This window comes from Triturus cristatus, chromosome 9 (genome assembly GCF_964204655.1).
Source record: "Triturus cristatus chromosome 9, aTriCri1.1, whole genome shotgun sequence".
Classification (NCBI taxonomy): Eukaryota; Metazoa; Chordata; class Amphibia; order Caudata; family Salamandridae; genus Triturus; species Triturus cristatus.
In genome coordinates, this window is record NC_140592.1 from 418,276,013 (window position 1) to 418,293,282 (window position 17,270).

The window sequence follows — 17,270 nt, forward strand, 5'->3', positions numbered from 1 at the left end:
TCATTTACACCATTTATCAGGCCACTGGCCTAATTTCACATCATCTCTAGTTTTTAGTCTATGGCCCAGTAAATAGCAGAGATGGTGTAAATTTACTGGCTGCTTTGTAAATAGCAGAGATTTTGTATTGTTGGCTGGCTGCCGATTAAATAGACACTTCCATAATTTAAACACCAGAAACTAGACAAACAGGGTTCAGGAATGAATAATTCTGTCTTAAATTACAGAGCACTTACCTGCTCGAACATGGTGTACTCTATGTCAGGTCCAATTCCCTTGCTAAACCCCATATACTTCGCGTTTTCACTGTGTGAGCTTTGCACATTGTATGATTCTGTGCCAGTTAATCATTCAGAGGGACCCAAACGACCAGCATTTGTGAAAACCTCTGCTCAAAATGAAATGAAGCCAGCTGGCAAACCTGTCGATGTTTCATAACTTAATTCAATATTTCCAAACAAGAATTAACAACAACATCTGCAGAAGTTGTAGCAGGCTGAAAGAGTAGAACTGAGGACAAAAACGTTAGCAGAGCTGATGAGCTCCACAGCAAAAGCTGAAGCGAGACATTTTACTCACTGACTTTGCAGAGAAGCACCTCAACGTTTCACCAACATGGATCTCGGGGCGGCTGCTTCGCTTCTGCTGGTTACATGCGTCTCTTACCTGCTGTTCATTAATGTCTGGAGGAGGATGTTCCCGGCACACAAGCTGCCCCCTGGGCCAACCCCGCTTCCTATAGTGGGCAACATTCTTCAAGTGAAGAGCGGGCAAATGGTGTCATCTCTGCTGAAGGTACTGCTCTTGGGATGTTTTATGGAAACGTTGCACTGGTGGAAGAAACAGAGAAAATCTGTTTTAACTATTTTTGCTGCTTGCGTAATTGGGAATAGAGCAAACTGTTTGTACAAGGTCATACATGCACAACCTGATTTCACGCTATTTTTGCTATTTTGTCGTAAAAAATGGGAATTATATTTTCTCTGCATTTTAAAGGTGAAAAAAGATATTGCTCCAAATAAGAAGCAAACATTTTGTATCATAGTTTAATCTGTGAAAAGGGAATTATTTGGTGAATAAATGTTCATAGAAAACCTATGCTAATCTCTTTTAAGTGCTCTAAAATCTTCAGATGGACATAGATCACGGGTATGCGTGTTGAGCAAAGTAGCGCAAAACATAAATATGGTGGGCCTCATTTATGAAAAGTGACGCTTCGCTGCTTGCAAAGAGCGATGCGTCACTTCTCATTGCGCCCTCCTTGCGACATGCTGGATGCGTCATATTTACAGTATGACGCATCATGTTGCAAGGCGGTACAGATACGTCAGTATTTCTGACACATCTGTAAGTGCAAAAATGACGCATTGCTGGAGTGTGTCACAAAAGTGATGCGACTCCATCAATGGGTCATTTCACATGGGCAAGTCCCATTTCAAAGATAAGATATTGACACATTTGGTCCTAGAAGTGACGCAGTGCAATATCATAGATTTCACTGCGTCACTTCTGCAAGGCTTACTTGCGTTAGAACGCCCACCCTGCATACATTATACCTGGCACAAGTATAATGTGGCACAGTGGTTTACAAAGTGATGCCTCTACCTAGATGCGTCACTTTGTAAATATGATGCAACATGGCGCATTTTATATGCTGCAGGTGACGCACTGGCGGCGCAAAAGTGACGTAAGGGCTCAGAAATGCGCCCCGCTGTGCTATGTTAATATCGTTTTGTCGCATGACCCGTGGCACATCACACATTGTTTGGTGGGCAGACTCATAGGAAGAATTTATTGCCACTGAGGACATTTGCCCCATTTCTGATTGAAGAGTAAGGACGGACTCACATCAGACAAGAAAGCACTTGAATTCAACATGAAAAGTATCACAGTAGTGCCATAAAAAGTCTTGTCTTTTAAAAGCATATTTTTTATTGTGTTTTGTATCTTCTTGAACATACAAGAAGTTAATCATGAATTTGTCACCATCGTTTATTAGTGAGGATGTCTAGCATATATGTGACTTTTCACATAAATATATATAAAAGTCCAGAAACTCTTCATAGTAAATATCTGTTAGAAAGGAAATGTCCGCTGCAAGGTGACGGATGTAAAGTTGTGTAACACAGGTCCCTGCCGCCTCTGTGGGGCAGGTGGGCCCCTAATGTTTCAGGGACCCACAACCCTTCAAGGGGGCCCCATTCTGCCTAAGGCTGAAGATATGTGAGATACAGGAGGCTCAGGGACCCCTCTTCCCATTCTGCAGAAGGGCTCCATCATTTTAGGTTATGCCACTGCAGATGTGCACCTTTGTTCTGAGTGCATCAGCTTCATGGATATCTGGAACTGACCTAGGCCCGTCTCATACATTTGTGATCTGGTTATGGGCATCAAATGCAACTCTCTTAGAAGTAAAGAGCTACTGCCCTTAAATTGTACGGCCACAGTGGAGGCAGCGTAGATGTTTTGCGTTTTATAGTAATCAGTAGTGTGAACAGTCTTTTTACCTGTGAAACTGAGTCGTGTCTACAAACCAACTTGTGTAAAGTTTAGCTGCTGTGCATTGACCTTGCTTTGGCCTATATTGTAAATGTGTGTTGTGCCTTACAGTGTGTTACTGCATGTGAGTGCTGTGTTGCATGTGTTGAGGATCTTGGAAAACTATGATGGGGGTGTGGACTGCAGAAATCAACAAAAATCCTACCAACCAGGGTTACCCCAATTATGCCGATAAAAATGCTGCATGTGTGGCTGGGCCTAGTGGCTGCGAAAGGAACAAATAAAACTGTGGTCCATGGGAGTCTCATTGGCTCCCATTACCTTTGTTTGATCTGTTCCTGCTGCGGGCAATAGTCTCAGCCACACAAGTGACGCAGTGTTTTTATCAGCTCGACTGGGGTAATGCCATGTGGTAGGACATTTGTGGATTACTGGAGATTCTGGAAGTTTCCCTCACAGTCTTGTAAGAAAATGTTTTAATGTCAGGGAAAGTTTGAGGTTTGCAGGGCATTGTGGGTAAGAAAACCTCATGGGATCCACGCAAGTCTCACCACCCTGAAATCCCCTGCTTGTCTAGTTTTCAAAAATGTCACCGTAAACCTGCCACTATTTAGCAGAAAAATGCCAGACAAAATGTTTGATAAATACATGGTCATAAGGATTTTGGTGTAGAAATCACAAACGTTTTTTATTATGCCTTATAATTGTGGTGAAACACTGAATAAGTGATAATTATTGCATCTCACAAGTTTCTCTGTTTCAACTTTTATCAGGTGTGATAAAAATTATATGCAGAAATGGGGTACTTGTATTAGAGGACTAGGCAGGCTGGAGTCTACCAGAAAACCCTTGAAGATTGATTGGTCTTTCTCAACCAATGAAGCTTCACATTGAAAGCATGATTTCAGACGATTGGATTACCATCCAAATGTCTTAAACTGTATACTGGCTAACAGTATCTGCACCCTGATTATGGCAGATAGCAACTCCAGCTGCACTTTCTGCTCTGAGATATTTGGGCTGACTACCTGAAAGACTGCTTCCCAGTTTGAGTGTATCGTCGACCCAGACTGAAATCTAGTGTTCTGTAATGTTTCTTTTGCTTGTCAACAACCTGTCATAATGCCCACTGCCAGCCAACCATCAGATACCTGATCACAATTGTTCAGGTTCCTTCCTGATCATGATCTGCCCAATGAGAGTTTCTCAGTGCAGGCATGGTTTGGAGTCAAAATAGCCATGATTCATCCAGTTATGACACATGGCTCACAGTGGAGAAAAAGTTCTTTGTCATCCCGGTGCCATTATATTTGTCAGAGACACAGAATAGAGCCTAGAGATTCTGCAGGAGATCATTCAGAAGTTGCTGAAACCCAATCACCAAACACTTGATCCCAAGGCATTCATCAAGGAGCTTCCAGGGAAATCTCTGATTCCTCTTAATTGGTTGTTGTTTAAGAAACGTATGCATGCATGTATGCATGTTTTATATGCATGTTTGTAAAAGGTATATTTACTGGCCCTTCTCTCAGGTGTTACTGGCCCTGCTCCCCCTAACAGACAAACAAACGCTATGACATGTCCAGTGCAGTCCATGTCATAGCGCTTTTTTCTCACTTTTAGCTATTCTGCACAACAGCCGTGCTACTGTGCAACACAGCTTAAAACTTTTGACAAAGGCAATAATAGCTCGCGTAGGTGAGATCTTAAGGCTTTTCCAATGATTCTTTTAGGCTAGACCCCTCACAGGGCAACGTCACTTGGGTCAAGTGCAAATTTGTAATGACAGCTCATGAACACGGGACTCCAGTCCCAAGGTGAATTTGTTTCTCTTGGGACAAGTTGTGACTGCATGAATTTCCGGGAAGGCCACATAGGCAAACAAATCCCTTGAGGGCAAAGTACAGAGAGTATTATGTGGATCAGACCCGCAACAGAGGGCACCTGAGTTTTGACACTGCGGTGAAACACCATGCAACCAGAAAAAGACAGTTGTCAGCGTTTTTGCAGTCTGGTGAGCCAAACTCAATGTATTTCTGCTACCATGATACTTATTTAAGGGTGCTGCTTGTTGCACTGAATGGACCAGCATAGTGATTTGAAAACGGTGTATGGCAATCATTTTGCATCGTGCTGTGTCAGCACTGTGCCTCATTACTGTGCCTGGCAGCCTTACAGTGCAAACAGTCACTGTAACCTCTGCTAACTGGTCAGCTCCATGTGCACATAACAATGGTCATGCAAGCGATGCGAGTGGCTGCACATTGTTTACAACAGGTCCAAGTGCATAGTATATCACGATCGAAAAATATTCATGCGCTCATTCATTCTTCCTTTTCCTTCAGCAAGTCTACTCCATGTGCATTGTAACGCACTACTTGTAAACACAAGCAGCCATGCATTGTAATTTGAGTCTATCACGTGGTATTTGGCATTCCAAAATGCTTTTGTTTGTTCGTGAATTCATTCATCTAGCCATGTGCATGTAGGCAGCATTTTGAAGAGCAAGCACCTCCTCTCTGTCCCCAAAGTACGAACTGTCAGAAACGGAGACAGATCTTTTTCTAAAATAGCCCCTGAGACATGGAACAATCTTCCTCTACCTATGCCGCTTGAACCAAACCACCTGAAATTCCGTAAACTCCTGAAAACCTGGCTATTCTAACGCTGTTTGACCACACGCTCACCATCGGAGTATCTGCTGGCGCTATGAAACCTACGGGTGATTTATGCGCCTTACAAATGCCAATACAAAATACAAATACAAATAAAAGACTGTGAGAAGTTGGCCTGATATATGCTGTCCACTAGTTATAGTGGGCACCCTGTATCAGTCCAAACAACCCCTTCTGGTGACAGGTTAAAGACAACCTTTATTGAAAGCTATCCTAGTGGTAGCTATGGAGAGCAGCCTTCAGGCTAAGTCTTGAAGGAATGTAAAGCAGCTTGTTTTACCAGTCTATAATCTATTACATGACCAAATGAAAAGACAACCACACCAGGTATATATTTAAAATATATGTATTTAAGATAAAACACACCCCTCTAGTCTCTTTATGAGGCTGGAGTTCGAAGTACTTAAGTTACAAGTCAGTATTCAACAGTAAAAGCACAAATACACGTCTGGGCCCTAAGGGCGTACCAAACCATATACCAATAAAGTGGTATAAGAACCAAGACTGAGCTAGACACAAGGCCTAGAGCCTGTAGAAGTGCTTGGACCACAAGGAACCACCCAATGTAGTGACACAGGGGATGCGTACAGTGTGAGAACACAGCCGCTAATCGATTTTATGTTCTATGGGCAAAGTCACGGTTGGAAATTAAGAGTTTAATGACACTTAGGGGATGACTACAAGCGAACCCTTTTGGACTTAGAGGTGTCTAGGGCCAACACCCACGGAAGCTCCGGAGTACTCGAGTTACCTCACCCAGGGAAGCCGGGTGCATAGGGGTCTTTTGGTGTCGGGTCGCGTCGCTGTTTTCAATGGAAGCTGGCAAAGAAGTGCTGCTAACGTGAAGAAGAGAAGTGTCCGAAGAGATCCAAGCCTGGATCGAGGATGGAAGGAACCTGAAAGAAGAGGGGACAGAGTCTGGGTCACTTACCAGAGACTAGGGGCACCATAGTCCAATGCCCACAGATGTCGGGTGCTTCAGGTGAGTTGACGGGTGTCTTGAATTTCAGCCACGAGGTCCAGGAGGTGTCAATGATGACCAGGAGCTGGATTTGAGCTGTCCCACAAAGTCTGTCGAGTGCTGCGGTGTCGGCGACCAGGATGGACCCAACAAGCCTTGGCAAAGGCAAGTCACGTGGAAATAGAAGAAGGACGTCGGTGCAGACCAGCAAGGTCTGGGGGACTCACCCAGCAAGGGTAAGTCGGAGAAATCTGGAGCAACCAGGAAAGCCAAAAAGGAGTTGCCTTCATAGGGATCCACTAGCCAACAGGCTAGCGATCGCAAAGGAGCCTCAAGCGGTCGCACTTGAAACTGGCCCACGCGTCACTCGTGGAGAGGAGGCCAGAGATCTTCGGTGCAGGAGGTGCTCAAGGCTGGGGCTACTCAGAGCCCAAAGCTAAACTTTGAGGAAGACCATGAAGATGATGGACCAGCAACAAATCACGGTGTCCAGGGGTCAAGGTTCCACGTCACCCACGATAGCCACGGGCCTCAGCTTTGCTGTGGACTCAGGGTAGCCTCGGGGAAGTCTGGAAATCTACCTCTGGTGATGCAAAGACTTCAGCATCCGGTGGTAGCTTCAGAGTTGCAGACAGGGGGGTCACTCCTTGACCCCAGTGGAGACATCTTCAGTGTTCTAGTTGAAATAGAACGTCGAAGGTCCAGGATATATGTTGCAGAGTTTTGTCCAGTGTAATCTAAAGTCTCAAGGACTGGGTTCTCATACTTATACTAAGTTTGGGAGTTGGACATACTCTAGGGACCCACCTATGGGAGGGTTTGGAAAGAGGGATGATTACACCCATTTCCTTTGTCCAGTTTCGTGCCAGACCAGGGGCAGGTAGCCCCTGCAACCGGTTTGAACTGGACTATGCACGGTGACACCAAGTGTGACCCCAGTGCAGGACTTCAATGCACTAGAGAGTGCTCCCACCCAGCCCCAATACACATCTGCCTGTCTGGGGAGGTGGTTACACCTCCCTGGGACAGGAAACCTATTGTCCAGGCCTCCCCTGCCAGAGTTTCGGTCAGCAGCAGGAGGCCAGACCCGTGTCTGTGGCAGTGGCATCCATTTTGTGATGCCAGGGCTTTAGGAAGTCTTTACCAGGTAGACCAGTGTGAACATGTCTCTCCCTCTAGAAGGGTGGAATGCTACCCCCGCTGCCCGAACTGGTGGGGGGGTAGAATTCCAAAGCGTTTTACACCAAACACAACATGTTTCCGTGTAGCCAGTCAAAATTTAGCATTTACTGTGAGGTTATAATGCACTTAAGAGTATATGGTCAGGCTGCACCACAAACAGCATCAGAGGAGGTACTCCGAATGCTGCAGAGGGGCTCTGCTCATGCAGGGGCACCCTCTCACATAAAACCAAGCACTCTGCCTTCAGGATTGTTAAGGCCTGCCACAGGAGTGAATTATAGGTTTTATATGTGTGTGCAATGGTAGTGATATAGGTAGCCTATATCACAGTAAGGGGTGCAGGCACCACCTTACCCAGGCTGCAGTAGCAGACCGGTGGTATCATTTTGGAGTGCTTCCCAGGGGTGGCATACTACATGCTTCAGCCCCTGGTAGGCCTCTGAAGTACCTATGCCCTAGGGACATAGTACACCATATACTAGGGGCTTATAAGGCACTCCAGAATCCAATTAGAGATGTACCTAATGTACATGGAAACCATTTCAGAGAGGAAGCAGCTAGGCTGAGGTCCTGATTAGCAGGGCCACAGCCAGACTAAGGTCGAAAAACAGTGAAACACCAGCAAAAAGTGGGGGTACCCATGTGAAGCAGATCCTACTCTCCTACAAAGACAATAAAGGGCTAGGACTTTAACAAGAAGCCATTCTGGTAACTGATACCTCTGTATGTGTGAGGCATTATATAAAATCCTTCAGTTATTCATTTTTCCTTTGTCTTGTTGCTAACTAGCTTTAGGTGAACTGTAACAAAGCTCATGCAAACAAGCTAAGTACTCAATGTCAATCACCCTCTTGCATGGTATGTAGCTCAAAAGCAGGAAAAGTGAGACCGTTTTATTCACTCACTTATATCCTATGTCTCGCCAGGTCTGTCTGGAATGAAACAAAAACAGGTTTGAACCAAAACACTGAAACATTCACTGTAAGTGGTCCATCTTTGCAATTTGTGGAGCTGCACATCGTATTTTGAGTCACCTCATCCTGCGTGTTGCAAGGGCAACTCATTCCTTTGATATAAATCTAGGCCAAAGTATATACACATGTGTTGTAATCATCTCTTGAATTTTGCAGCTTTACCTGAGATATGCTTAGAGCAGTCGTTAAGTTTGTTTATAGTCTGCGTGATCAACTCTCCGCTTGGAATCAGCCTACTTTAGACATTCCAGATAAAGTGTTTTTGCCATGCAGAGTACACTTGGCCATTTCTCATTCTGTCTGTTGCCTGTCTGCTCCCTTTCGATGTTTTGCTTGCTGCCTGATTTTGTCAGGCTATTACTACCAAACAGGGACGGTGGGCTCAATTCCTTGTTTGCGTTGTGGTCCATGGCATCTTGCTACGCCACTGGGGAAGATAAAAGGGGAACCGATTCCCTAAGGAAAATACTGTAAAAATCACATTTTAAAAATCGTCTGGTATATGTTTCAGATTCCCCACTATTATTTACTTTAATGGTTTATATATTTTCTTAAACATAAACCAAATAAACGTTATCAAAGCTGTGGTAAGACATCAATGAGCGCCATCTCATAAAAGTTCTTTATGCCTCTACAAGTGAACTTAAAATGTATGTAAAAGTATGATTATCTATTATACAGGTATCAAAATGGTAAACTATGTAAAATGGTAAATTGTTTGCTATTGAGGGGTTCAATTTTCAATTTAAATCTTTATTGGTTTTAATGTTCTCAGAGATCAACAATTTGAAATAGATACATGAAGATTATAGTTTTTTTTTTTAAATAAAATTTCCACTATAAACATGTTATAAAAATTTCTTTTTAAAATACAAGTAAAAAAGATTTAATAAATGTATACATTTTATAGCCAATAAATTCATTCAGCTGAGATTTCAAAAAGGCAATCAAATCATTAGGGGTAGAGAGTTTATACCTAAAAGATGAAGGTTCACATGCATCAAAAATCGCTAAAGCGATTCCTTATTAGGGAAAAATAAGGAATCGCAATACAAAAATCGCAAAATGAGATGCATGTACCCGATCGGTAAATTATAGCGATCCCTTAAAAATCGCTAAAAAAATACCGAAAACATGATTGCGAGTCGCTAACTCACAAACTAGCAATTTGCAATTTCTGTATGTGCGAGTTCGCATTTTGCGATCTCGGTATTAGCGAACTCGCAAAAAGCAGGTCAGGTTAGAAGCAGGCTGATGACATCACAACCAGGAAGTCATTCAGTCCATTCTTCATTCAGTGCCCTGAGGAGCTCAGAGGTGGAGGCAGAGTACTGAGGCTGAGCAGAGACACATCACCTTCACAATCCAGCTACAGGTCACAGAGCCAGGATGGACAAAAATGCTGCAGGGAACAGTGCCACACAAAGGAAGAGAAATATGAAGTTCTCGGACAGGGAACTTGAACACCTGATAGAGGGGGTGAGCAGCAGCCACGACAAACTGGCAAGTTGTCCCTGAAGGTGCCAGAGGCTGAGAAGCACAAAATAAGGCTGCGCGTCAAGGAGAGAGTGAATGCTTTTGGAGTCACCCACCGCAGCATAGAAGACCTGAAGAAGAGGTGGTACGACCTCAGGAAGCATGCCAAGGAGCACATTGCCGAAAGGGTGAAGGAAGCAGCTGGCACAGGAGGGGGACCATCGACAGCACCTGCCAACACAGCCCTGGAAGACCTCATTGAGGGGACGATCGAGCCCAAGGCAGTCGTGGGAGACACCCAATTGGACACATCCGGCGCAGCGAGTACACAACAAGGTAAGATGCATGCAAGTGCTATTACTATGCATACTGTATATCCATGCACATACCCCCAGGCAAATCACAGTGTGCAGGGAGTAGTCCATTCCAAAATTTCCCTCATACACATGGAGCATCATGGGAGATGTAGTCATGTGAGCCAAGTGACCATGGATAATCATCAATGCTTAATTAAACATAACAACACTTCACGTCAGACAGTTAGTTTAGATCAGTGATTTATTATGTACGAAGTAGGCCATGTGAGATACATATGTAGGAACAAACAATACTAACACTGCACTGTTTCACACACAGATGCAGCTCAGGTAGACTCCGAGGACAGTGACTGGCTCATCATCTCAGACACACCTGCAGATATGGATGTAGAGAGCCTTGTGGAGCCTGAATGTACACCACCCCACCACCAAAACACAGGGCATTTGTACCCGCACAGCCAGAAATGGAATCAGAGCCAACTCCAGCACCCACAACAGTCCCCAGCCAGCCATGTGTCCCTTCCCCAGCTCCATCACCAGCACAGCTCCGACTAGGATGTAGAATAGGTTCCAAATGTCTATGGCGGCGTTGAGAAGCAGATGCCTTGTGTGCAGCGCCTGCAGGGGAGACACATGGGCGCCACCAACATGCAGATCTTCAAGCTGGCCAAAAACATTAGCACAATGTTGGACTGTGTGCGTGACCTCACTACAGGTGTTGCGGAGGGAAACGGATAGACAAACAATAGCCTACAGGAGCTCACCAGTGCTGTTCTTGCAGGCCAACGCTCTTGGCATCAGTGGCATCGGCAGAGTTTGCTACGTACATCAGTGAATACGAGGACCATAACCAAGCTGAGCAACACCACTGCAGAATTGGCACGGCGCTCCGTGTCTTTACAGATTGATCTGGGCCATTTCTGTGTGGACGTTGCAAGGGCCTTAGCCCCAGTGACCACTGCCGTGGAACACCTCCAATCTTTTGTTTGACACGTGCTCATGTAAATTAAAAATTCTCAATCCACGATATCTTGTGATGGCTCATTCTTACCTTCCTCAGTAATGATGTTGTGTGATGTGTGCACGTCTCCTCTGACCTTCGGCTGTGTTTGCCACATGTGCCTGTCGGTGTTGTGCGTGTGGTTGGTAGTCACCATCATTGTCATTCTCGACCATCTTGATTGATATGCCTCTTCTTGTGGCAATGTTGTGCAGCATGGCACATACTGCCATAATCCTACAGCAGATTCCGGGGTTGTACTGTAGAGCACCACCAGTCTTATGAAGGATCCTGAATCAACTTTTTAGTATTCCGAATGTCCTTTCGACCACATTCCTTGTGCTAATATGTGCCGCATTGTAGCGCTGTTCCTGTGGTGTTACTGGGTGGATGTAAGGGGTCAGGATGTATTCACGCAAGGTGTATGCCCTGTCACCTACAGGGTGGGAAGCAAAGGGTTAGCCGCAGTAATGCAATCACTTTTGGTATAATGATGTCATAAATAGGTATATGTATGTACCAAGTAGGTGTCCCTCTCCAAACCGCCGAGCAGACGCCATTGGATGCCAGTGTGGCGGAATATATATGAGTCATGTGTGCTTCCGGGAAATTGTGCTATGATGTCTGTTATTATATGCTTAGCATTGCACACAACCTGGACATTGATGGAGTGGTAAGACTTCATGTTTCGGACGATGTACTCGTTGGCTGAGGGGGGACAGATGGGGACATGCATGCAGTCAATGCATCCAATGACATGAGGGAATTGAGCCACCTGGTAGTGCTCCAGTTTGGTCTGATTCAACTCCTGTGGGGTTGTGGGGAAGGTGATGTGGGTATGGATCATTGTCATCATGGCGTCAAGGAATCTCCGGAAGAAGCGTGAGAGTACACTTTGGGATACACCTCCGGCTACCGCTACGACCCCCTGGAAACTGCCTGACGCCAGTAGGTGCAGGCTACATAGGACCTGGACATGTGCAGGAATGGCATTGGTCCTACGGGTCTGGTGCTGCAATAGGGGTTCCAAATCTGCTAATAGGTGCTTTATCATTGCATGATTCAGACAATACTTATCGTATATTTCTTCCTCATTATGGCGCAGCAATGTTATGTGCACTCGGAATACCCTCTCCTGTATCCTCCGCCTGCGCTGGGCTGCTGCATTTATCCTCATAGTCCTTGCAAGCACGTAGAGGGCTGCCATTGTGAATGGCTTACGGGATCTCCTGATGCATTTTGAAAGGGTTTCAGATTGGTTGCACCTGTGATAAGGAGAATTTTTAACTTTACCTCCTGGTTGAGATTCCCCTTATTCTGCTCTTGCTAAATAGCGATTTTGGTGAAAATCGCTATTAGCGAGTTTCGATACATTGATTTGCGATTCATTATTAGCCAATCACTATTAGCAGGAGCACTTTTAGTTTTCGCTATTGTATAATCGCTATTTTGCTGATCGCTACATTTGCGGGGGCATTTTTTGCGATTATCTGGATTTTTCACTATTGGGGTTGATGCATCGGAAAGTGTTGTTTTGCGGTCGCTTACCGGCTATTTTACCGAATTGCAATTTTTCCGAGGGGTATTTTGCTTGATGCATGTGCCAGATAGGTTTTAAGAAAGGATTCCTGGCCTCTACCACCGCTTTATTAGAACAAGAATAAAAAATGTGGATTAAGTCCTGAACTCTATTACATTTATCACAGACTCCTGTGTTTTCAGCTGAATTATTCCAGCTCCTTGTATAGGCCTTTAAAAGTAATATCCCTAGTCCAAACATATACTGTGTTCTAAGGTGTATCTCACATACTTTTGATTGATCTTAAACTCAATAGTGGATACAAGAGATTTATAATGGGATATTTGGGAGCAATGTGCCTTATCAAGATCAAAGCTTAATTGGGGTGTTATATTCGCTGGAGACCATGATTGTAGGATACCTTCGGTGCATTGAAAGTATTCTAAGGCTGTCTTCCAATTTCTATTAAAAATTTATATTTTTTTTAGAGGTTATTGATAGATTGAAACCACACAATACACCATGAGGCAAAATGCCAAATGGTTTGTAAATGTCATCTTAGAGCCAGAGGTGGCAGTTTTTTACCATTTTACAGAGATACCTGATTTTAAGTCTTGTCTGAGACTATGCATGCTCTGTCTCCTGTGAGATATTTGCTTACTTACAGGCTTTGAGCCCATTCATTACTTTAAACTGGTTGGCTTCATTGTGTCATTTCCTTGCTTCTTGTTAGTCAGTGTGTGCCGGCTTCACTTCCTCCTTTTGTGTGTTTGTCCCTCCCCTGGAGCATGGCTCAAGTACTGCTTCCTTGTCCAGTGTTCTTCCACTATTCACACTTTAAGAGCTACTATTTTCTCTTAGATGCAGAACTCCATAAGGGTGCATGTGTTTGTAGGCTGTATCACCCCCTTCTCTACTGTTGCTTCCCCCACCCTCTTATACATTGTTATTTGCTCGATCATTGCTTAGCCCATCTCTTCTCTCCCCTCATGTCCGGTGGCTTTGCCCTTCCCTCCCTCCACTCCTCTCCTTTCTTGTACCATTTTTTTTACTTGCCCTGTCACTCAAGACCTTTCCCACCTTGCTGCTTACCCCATCATTGTTCCTTTGCCTGAGATGCCTTTGTTGTTTGGCCCATCCCCTGCCCTCTCTCGTGTTGTTCCCCTCTACCTCCGTCATGCAATGTTACTTGTCCCCTCTCACACTGTTGCATACACCCTTCCATCCTGCCAGATAAAAAATGATATGACGCGGAAAGGGATGGCTGCCTCATAGCCCTTTTATTTTCTAACTTTCTGCTATGCTGAACAGCAGCTGTGTTGCTGTTCAGCATGGCTAAAAGACATTTAAAAAAAAAAAATTATTTGAGTTTTATATTGCCCTGGCTAGACCCAAGGGTATCACAGCCCTTTACATATTTTGAGAAGAAGTTAACAAGAAATATGTCGTAAAAGTCATACAGATAAGCAAGTAACTAAGTCCACAGTAAGGATACAGTTGTATATAGCAATCAAGCATTTGGGTATAGGTAAAGGGGAACAAATTGAGTCTGCATAGTGAGTAAGATTAGGAGGTCTCTCTGATGCAAAAAAAGGGCTTGGGTCTTTGAGAGACATAAATCATCCAGTTATAATGTTGAAGTAGTTGTTGATTAGCTGAGATTTGAGGTCCTGTTTGATGTATGAAAAGGATGGGTTGTAGCATTAGTCCTCAGTGAGTGAATTCCAAATCCTGGGGGCATTTCCAGCAAAGAAGCGTTTCTGTGATGATTTCTTTTTAACTTTAGGAGGTATGAGAAAAAGAGAGTTGTAGCTTATCAGAGCCTGGACTTTTTCTGGTCTTGATAGTTTATTTTCTAAATCTTTGGGGTTTTTAGTATGTAGGTCCTTGTTAGTGATACAAGCTCAAGCTTCCTTCCATGAGGAGCCAAGCAAGACCTTTTAAGGCGGGTGTGATGCGATTCAACCGTTAGATTCCTGTGATGAGCCTGGAAGCTGCACTGAGAATTGTTCTTAGGGGTGCAAGGTAGCAGTCAGGGGTTCCTGTCAGGATAGCATTGCTGTAGCAAGTTTCAGGAGTATTAGGGATTGTACTACCATCGTAAGATCATAAGATTATCTTCAGATGTTTCATTATGAAGAGAGCTCCTTTGGCTCTGTTTTTGATGTGTTCTTTCACTGATAGGTGTATGTCTATATGTGATACTCAAGGACTTAATGGAGTTGGACACTGCAGGAGGGCAGTTAAGTGCGTCCAAAGTTTTGAGCCATTTTTGGATGGTAGTAGATTGTATTTTGGGGCGAGGAGTAGAAGTTCAGTCTTGTTGGGGTTCAGCTTAAGGGGGATGGTGTTTAGCCAAGTTTGTATCTCAAATAGTGTGGCATTAAGATGTCGCTGGGTGATCTTATTCTGTAGTAGAGTTGAGGGATGTTGGCATATAGATGATACTTGATCCCAGCTTGCTTCAGGATAATATAAGGGGCTCCATGAAGAGATTGAACATGGCTGGAGAGAATATGGATCATTAAGGAATGCCTTGTAGTACTTGTGCAGGGTACAAGAGACAACTGTTGATTTTTATTTGTTGTGAGTGATGTTGAAGAGAGGATGTGAACCATCTCAAGACTGTGCCATTGATACCCATGCAGTACTTGAGGGTCTCAAGTAGCGCTGGGCGATGAACTGTATCAAATGATGCAGATAGGTCAAGTAGGATTAGGAGGCGGGAGTCACCTTCATTTAGGGAACTGTCAATGTCACTGATATATTGAGTATAGCAGCTTCTGTGCTGCAACCTTTTCTTAATCCTGATTAGAATGTATTGTTGAAGTAAAATTCTTCTGTGTGTTGGTTGAGTTGTAGTAGGACACATTTTTACAAAGTTTTAGCTAGGGAAGAAAGTATGGTCATGGTCTGAGGTTGTTGAAGACATTGGGATCCGCCCCAGGAATTAGGGTGATTTGGCACAGTTGGCGGGAGTATAGTACCCACCTGATGAAAGAGGCGTTGATGATTTTTCATCTAAAACGGGGAGATGATATGGCTGAGGTTTTACACTAGGGTGAGGGGAGGGGATCATGATGTGGTATGTGGGTTTCAAGTTAGCAATTATGTTTAAAAATTCTCATTATGCTTTTTTGGATAATTTTGGTCTTCAGTTAAGTCTTGGGAGGAAATTTCTATATTGACTTGTGTGTCAGTGGGGCTGGTGGATTGGGATGTCAAACTATTGTCAAGGGTCAAGGATCAATTTATTTTTACAACTTTGTCAGCAGTGTTCAATTGAGAATTTTGTTTCCTGTTGGGAGGTAAGCATAGATTGTTTTTTAATTATATTGAAGAGCTCCCTTGGTCGTTTCTTTGCAGGGTTGAGTTGATTTAGAAACAAAGTAGTTTTTCCCCTGAAATTGTGTTTCTTGTAGGAGAGCTGCTCGGATCTTAGGAGTGAGAGGTGCGTCAGTGAAGGTTTCTGTCTCCATAACCTTTTGATTTGTCTAATTTGTCTTCTTTTGTTGTTTAGGTCTGAGTGAAACCATGATCTGGATTGGATTTTTCTCAATCTTTTTAGTTTGAGTGGTGCAACCAAGTCAAGAACATCTGTCATTGGTGAGCTATAGTGGGCAGTGAGGTCATAAAAGGTGTGAAGAAGGGGTAGAGACTGTAGTTAAGCGCTTATGTTGGACTCAAGCGTTGTTAATGGGATATGCTTGAGGTAACTAGCCCAGTGCGTGATTTTGTTGGGTGGTGTTGGGAGGGGGGAACAACCTTTACAACGCAACTGTTACAACGCACTACACTTACAACACATTTTTTACAACGCATAATCCATTACAACGCACTACACTTACAACGCATGACACTACAACGCATTTTTAAAAACTACCTTTACAACGCATTCCATTACAACGCATTCCATTACAACGCATAATATTACACTACACTTTCCAACACTTACCCTACTGTTGCACCCCCTGGAGTTAGAATAGTAATTTTTACCCCTATACTATCCAACACTTACCCTACTGTTGCACCCCCTGGAGTTAGAATAGTAATTTTTACCCCTATACTATCCAACACTTGCCCTACTGTTGCACCCCCTGGAGTTAGAATAGTAATTTTTACCCCTATACTATCCAACACTTGCCCTACTGTTGCACCCCCTGGAGTTAGAATAGTAATTTTTACCCCTATACTATCCAACACTTACCCTACTGTTGCACCCCCTGGAGTTAGAATAGTAATTTTTACCCCTATACTATCCAACACTTGCCCTACTGTTGCACCCCCTGGAGTTAGAATAGTAATTTTTACCCCTATACTATCCAACACTTGCCCTACTGTTGCACCCCCTGGAGTTAGAATAGTAATTTTTACCCCTATACTATCCAACACTTGCCCTACTGTTGCACCCCCTGGAGTTAGAATAGTAATTTTTACCCCTATACTATCCAACACTTACCCTACTGTTGCACCCCCTGGAGTTAGAATAGTAATTTTTACCCCTATTCTATCCAACACTTACCCTACTGTTGCACCCCCTGGAGTTAGAATAGTAATTTTTACCCCTATACTATCCAACACTTACCCTACTGTTGCACCCCCTGGAGTTAGAATAGTAATTTTTACCCCTATACTATCCAACACTTACCCTACTGTTGCACCCCCTG

The 17,270-nt window shown here is 43.9% G+C and overlaps 1 protein-coding gene across 1 annotated transcript in view; it reads left to right on the forward strand.

Moving 5' to 3' along the window:
• Positions 1-418: 418 nt before the first annotated feature.
• LOC146798079 (cytochrome P450 2G1-like) overlaps positions 419-17,270 on the forward strand; it is a 1,093,105-nt gene continuing 1,076,253 nt past the window's right edge. Inside the window, exon 1 of the mRNA XM_085625292.1 lies at positions 419-795. Coding sequence (XP_085481418.1) covers positions 616-795 — 180 coding nt within the window. The 5' untranslated portion in view covers positions 419-615. The remainder of the gene's footprint in view (positions 796-17,270) is intronic.